At 37.1% G+C, this 6,260-nt stretch overlaps 1 protein-coding gene across 1 annotated transcript in view; it reads right to left on the bottom strand.

Moving 5' to 3' along the window:
• Positions 1 to 2,736: 2,736 nt before the first annotated feature.
• Positions 2,737 to 6,260, bottom strand: part of LOC139712979 (SHC-transforming protein 1-like) — a 54,031-nt gene continuing 50,507 nt past the window's right edge. The window contains exons 7-8 of the mRNA XM_071624759.1: positions 4,487 to 4,791; positions 2,737 to 3,448 (exon numbers count right to left, since the gene is read on the bottom strand). Of these exons, the coding sequence (XP_071480860.1) occupies positions 3,314 to 3,448; positions 4,487 to 4,791 (440 nt within the window). The 3' untranslated portion in view covers positions 2,737 to 3,313. The remainder of the gene's footprint in view (positions 3,449 to 4,486; positions 4,792 to 6,260) is intronic.

Raw genomic sequence — 6,260 nt, 5'->3', positions numbered from 1 at the left:
TGCGAGATGGCTTGCTAATGGATTGACATTTTCAAACCAAGATACAGTTTGAAAAAAAAAAAGTATCAGTCTTTCTTTTTTTTTCAGACATGGAGATAAGCAATTCAAAGCATTCTGGTGTGGTGTGTGACTCTTGCTATTAGCAGATCTTGTTTCCTGTCCATGGAAAGGCAAAATCTTGTTTAACTGTGGCCACAAGAGCTCAAGTCAAAGTTTTGGGTTACATGTCTGTCCTTTACCAAGGTCTCTTTGCAAATGTCTGTTGCAAATGCAAATAAAACTAAACCATTAGAGACATCTAGAATTAAGCTCTTTTTCTTCTTTTTCCCTCTTTCTCTTTAAGTCCTTTCTAAGAAATGAATGTGTTTAATGGACCAGAATACAGTATACCGTCATCTCACCCGCCTTGACAGTAATTTGATCGAGAAACTCTTTGCATTTGTGGAAGAACCTGCTCCAAAAACCATTGAACTTCTGGGAAAAGACAACTTGATATCAGAGCTTACCAGCCAAAAGTTTAGTCAATTAACCTATTCTTCCAATAGGCACACTCATATAACTAAAACTTTGTGTTTTTGTATTTTACATGTTTTCTTTTATCACTGTCAATGTTCACAGCAAACAAATAGTCACCAAGAGAAAAGTTGGTTATACACAGTATCAAACAATGCATAGACACCAAAATAAAATCCATATTTTCACTGTAAGCCTTACGAACTGCCTTTTTCATTTTGACTCTGTGATAATAATACATGATATTTGAGGAAATCATCCTCCAAATCCAAATTTACTTTTGCAACCTCTAATGAAGGTATGTGGTGGTTGATGCATTAAAGACAATCTGTTTACTTGCATATTCCAAGAGAATTAAAAAAAAAAGGTTTTCCATTCATAAAGAGATGGAAGCAAATAGTTCTTAGTAATACACAAATCTTCTTGAGGCTAAACACAAGTCATGGGAAATGAAACACATTGCTATATATCATAAATGTCTACAAAAAAAAACACTTTTTTTCTTACGAAAGGATGTAATGATATATATTATAACTTAGTGAGCATACAAAAGTTGATGATGGGATATAGATCAGTAAAATCAAATTTTCATATCTACTACAGATATTATGTCATTCCTTACTACAATCATTATCTACAGACACTCATCTTCAGAGAAATATACTACTATAAGCTCTTACCTTTCTATACTAATGCCTTGCCATTGGTAAAGTATTGTGAGGAATTGCAGCTGAGGTATCAGAAGAAAAGACTTGTTTATGGCATGAACGAAAGCAGCTCAAACTCCTTCTAAGGTCAGTATTCTGTGTTCTTCTATCACTATTTTAACGTCAAATATATCAACATCAATATTAACAAATGGGTAAAGAGATACTTATAGCAAAAAAAAAGAAAAAAAAGGGTTCTAGGTAAGCATATACACAGAGCAAGCAAAGTGTGCTGTGCACTTAGCAGTTGAACCCCACCCCCTCCGCCCCCCCCCCCAAAAAAAAGACAACTGGTCCTGAATATCAAATCACCAAATCATTATATGCACCTAAAACTTTGCATAATGATAATTTCACAGTTGTACATGTACTTCTGGACACTTGAAAAGTGTCACACTCACTGACACAAAACATCACAAGGAGGTTCTTGCAAACTTGCACAGTTTGGAGCCAGGTTGCTTTAAACAGAATGCTACAACCTGAAACTCTTGGGCCATGTGACTCAAAATTATGCTCTCTCAAATTGAAGAGGATCTACACATTAAAGGGGTGTTTCACAGAGGTGGAACTTGACCTGTCTACAGAACATGTACCATCCAAGCAGAGTAGCTAGTTTTGCTCAGGTAAATAAGATGGTATAGCTGGGTTACGACTGCGCATTTCTAACACATGAATAAATTCAAGTAAGTATATCAAAACGTTCTGCCATATAAACACGTAAGCTTATAAACTTTTGTAGCAGTGGAGGTTACTTAATCTACTTTAAGAGAGCCTTGCGAATAACCTATAAGTGCATAGACACGTTCTTCTGGGTAAAACAAAAATGAGTATCAAAAAACAAGAATATGTCATGTAACTCCTACTTGATCGAAAGGTCAGTTTTTTGTTTTTGTTTTTAAACTTTTTCCCCATTGCACGCATTGTCACTGGGGTATGGTACCTAACAGCGTAAACATGTTATCTATACAGAATCAACATTCACAGGACAACAGTACAGGGATCAAGAGGAGAATTCACAGAATAGAAACACAAAAAGTTCACAGATGATAATCTGGGAAGGGGACACAAAGAGTAAGTACAGCTTTTTCTTACTGTGTTTATCAAATGCCCTTCCATCACTTTCAAACTATAAAATGGTTTCCTCTGGGACGAAGGCTAACAACCAGGGGGTTGCAAGTTGTGAAAAACAAATTGACTCCCCCTCTTCCCAATGACTTCAAGCACCTTTAATTTACTCATGCCAAAAACTCAACTAGTTTTGAAGTATTTGCTCTGGTCAAACAAGCACTTTTCTATCAGAAAGTTTCAGCACAAGGCAGAAAGTAGAACATGGCATAAACACAGTAATAACAGTACTTATTTTTTTCAGCAAACTCTTCTGAACATAGCACATACACATAGAATCAAATCTTTGTAAGATTTTGGGCACCATATCACGTCAAGTATCAACTGGAAAGCAACAGGAAGAAAGAGAAGAGGGGATCGAAATGATTTAAAGATATACACTGTACTTTGCTGCTCATTGTGCAAACTTTGACAAGGATTCCTGCAAAAAAGGGTAGAGAGATTTCCAAATATGACGTGCAGAATGAAAATGAAATACAATTAATTAAGAAACCAGAAACGTTTATAAATATCTCATTTACATTCTTCAAAAATACATTCCGATCTCCTAAGAGTGACCAAGTAGCAGCATAAGGACAAAACAGATTTTACTTCTTCTTTTATTTGTCCATCTGACATATGAACATAACATTAATAAAGTTTCTCCTGCCTTGGGAACCAACTAGACACCGGCCATGGAATGCATTTTCTGTTCTGCTTCAGTATATGCTGATGTCAAAGTACACCAGTGTCAGGAAAGAAAAACAAAGAAATACAGTACGAGAAAAATGAGAGAAAGCAGAGAGAGAGAGAGAGATTACATATGAATAGAACAGACATTTTGCAGAGCAAAAAAGTAGGACATAAATTGAAAAGAAAAAATACATTCTCAGTTTTTTGTTTGTGTTTTGTTTTGTCTCTCAAACACATCGGTGTGTAATCCCCCCCTGCAGAGCCACCACCACTCACAGGGGTGTGCAAGGCAGACCCTAGGTGTTCAGTTTTCTGACAACAGGTGTCTTTAGGTGGACGGCGCTTCCGGCGGATATGATGGGGAGGCGGTTATTCCGGTGGTAGTTGATGAGGTGGCTGACACTGTCAAACTCCTTGTCCTTCGTTCTGACCTGCATGATGAAAAGAGAACAGTGGAGAACAAGAGCCTGGTTTAAGAGATGAGTTTTCTTTGCAGTATCACTGTCACTTTTTCTCTTTTTTATCTTTTAACTGTCCTATGGCAGGATTGCACACTAACCCATTTTCTCCACTGGTCCGACCTGTCTGCTGGACCAGGTTGCCTACTAGTATAGGAATGGCTGGCAGAAATATTGAACGAAAATGGTAATTTCATGTCAATAAAATGTGTTGAATACGGATCTGATATGGCAATTCTCCTAGCAAATATCATGACTTAGTTTTTTTTTTTTTTCTATAAAGTGCTATGTACAAATTCATCATGTGTGTGATCTCAATGTGTAGAAACAAAAATGGACAAAACACTTGCAAAAACTGTGTCAAAGAACCACACTGCCAAATTGGTAACCGATAGGCATGGTGGTATGATTCCAGTTTTCAGTGGGAAGTCATAGTAAACTGCTGGAAGAGCACCAGTAACATAACTACTTGAAGGAAAAAATTGTGCATGATTATTTTTCTGATTTACTGCGGCGGAATGTCAATACTAAGCAAATTCTCGGTTACATAGATTTCAATTCACTGCGGAGAAATATCAATACTAAACAAATTCTTGGGTTACACAGATTTCTAAATGTACCAATTAAACCTTTCCAATTAATTTTTTTTTTTTTTTCTGGAGAAAAGATTGATGTATTTCAATTTTGGAAGTACTGACATTGGTTCATCTGAAAAATGTTTCTTTTCTTCTCGAACAAAAATTATATGAACCACTGTTCAACAACATTGTCTTTATGCTCTTTGAACTCTATGTTCTTTAAACAATCACTGAATTTGTGTTAAGAGAGCTGCACAACAAGTGCAAGAAGACAAAAGACATAATGCAATCAAGTAACATCAAGCACTTGGTTTCAACGATAAGTCCCATATGTAGTTTTAAATGTGAGGGGCAATATCCTCTGAACTACAGTAATGTATGGTGTGAACAAAAGGAGACATGGAACAAATCGAGTCAACCATGAGTCAATTACCTTTCCCTGCGGATCCACCAGGAGCAGGTGCTTGGGGGCTCCGTTCTGCATGCCACTGAGGACGTACTGATCCTTGGCAGTCGTGCTCTCCCGAACGAGGAAGTCCCCGTCGTTGCTAAGCAACGCCTCTCCCTCTTTGCGCGTCATGGGACCATGGAACCACTCCTCGTTGTACAGGGGGTTGTTGGAAGCCGCAGAGTTGTTGCCACCGGGCGTGGTCGGGGACACCACAGCAACATCGGGTGTGGATGCCCCACCCCCAGCAAGACCAGCTGGCTGTTTGGCTGCCTCTGGGTTAAACGGCTCTGTAGAATCAAAGGAAAAATGTAGCTAAAACATTTAGAATCTTACAACATGGGAAAAATGTGATCTTCTTGATTATGATAACTACATAGAAATGTATGTAACAAAGGTTATGCATCAGTAGTTACTAAAGTACTCTTTAGTTATAGTCTTTGGCATTCTTTTTCCATGACTAACTATTTCACAGAAGCAATCTGATCTGACTTGCAAAAGTGCAAAAGTGGTGAAGTGTATGTGTAACTTCATGTCAGTCGTAATTTTTCATTGGTGAAATGAGTCCCACAGAACACAGGAGGTGAAAAGTGGTTTCAAGGTCACATTACATTTGCATATGAGAGGCAACATCTGCAATTAGTCAACAAACAATTTGTTCCCGCATCTTTAGTCTTAAACTAGTTCAGCACATTCTGATTTATTAAACTGAAATTTGGGTGAATAAACACCAGTCATAAATAATCTCCCTCCCCCCCCCCCTTTCCGTAAGAAGTAAAGTATATCATTTTTGCATTATTTGTTGATGCCCATTTTAGCTCAATCTGATGTCAGAAATATTTCAATTCAATTCAAAGCTATTCAAATCATCTGATATTCCAAATATCACAAATTCTTTCCATTTCAACAATTGCAACAGATCAATTTAGTTTGATACAAAATATATAAACACACATTTGAAATTGGAAAAAAAGAAAAATGAGCAAGTACAAATAAAAATCTACATGAAATTATTTGTTGAAAATCATTGTGTAAAATTGTAAAAAGAGAGGTCCACATAAAAGATGTAGCACTGTAGGCCAAGCAAGATAAAATAATGTATGACCTTCATCAGCTTAATTTTCAACAGTGGTGACTTGAGATTCAGACACAACACAAAATAAGTGGTACACAATCTCTGTTATATTGATATACACGTACAGTACTTCAAAGTGTACTCCTTCCCTTAGTGACTGGATCTTACTCCTAGGGCATATAATACGAAGGGGGAAAATTCATATAAATTTTCCTCTTGTTTAGAAATCTGTGTTGACAAGCATATATTCTTCACTTCATTTCATCGACATGCCTTGGATGTAAACAGAAACCCTTATTTCTTGAAAACCTGCGTGCAAAATGCGCATTTTCAATCCTGCCACCTCATGTTCAAACATACCTGCCTCTTTCTCTTGTCAAAATCATTACCCTTACAACGCAAATGCCTTTACGGAGATAGGGATGCTCTGAAATTAAGTCCACAGGATTCACACGAATCCACATACAAGTGGTCCCCACACACCAAAACATGCACACACTCACAGACGCACACAAATCCAATACATAACTGGTGGAACATTTGAAAAAGTGATAAGAATCAGGTCAAAATAGGAAGAAAAAAAAACCTGCAAAACTAAAATGAGTAGCATCTTGACATTCCAGTCAATTACAGCAAGTGGTGTTCAACATGTAATTCCAGTGGAAGAAATTATTTCAAATATAC

This window comes from Diadema antillarum, unplaced genomic scaffold (assembly GCF_040938485.1).
Source record: "Diadema antillarum isolate AM-2024a unplaced genomic scaffold, OU_Dant_1.0 seq00001886_RagTag, whole genome shotgun sequence".
NCBI lineage: Eukaryota > Metazoa > Echinodermata > Echinoidea > Diadematoida > Diadematidae > Diadema > Diadema antillarum.
This window is presented reverse-complemented; position numbering and strand designations above follow the sequence as displayed.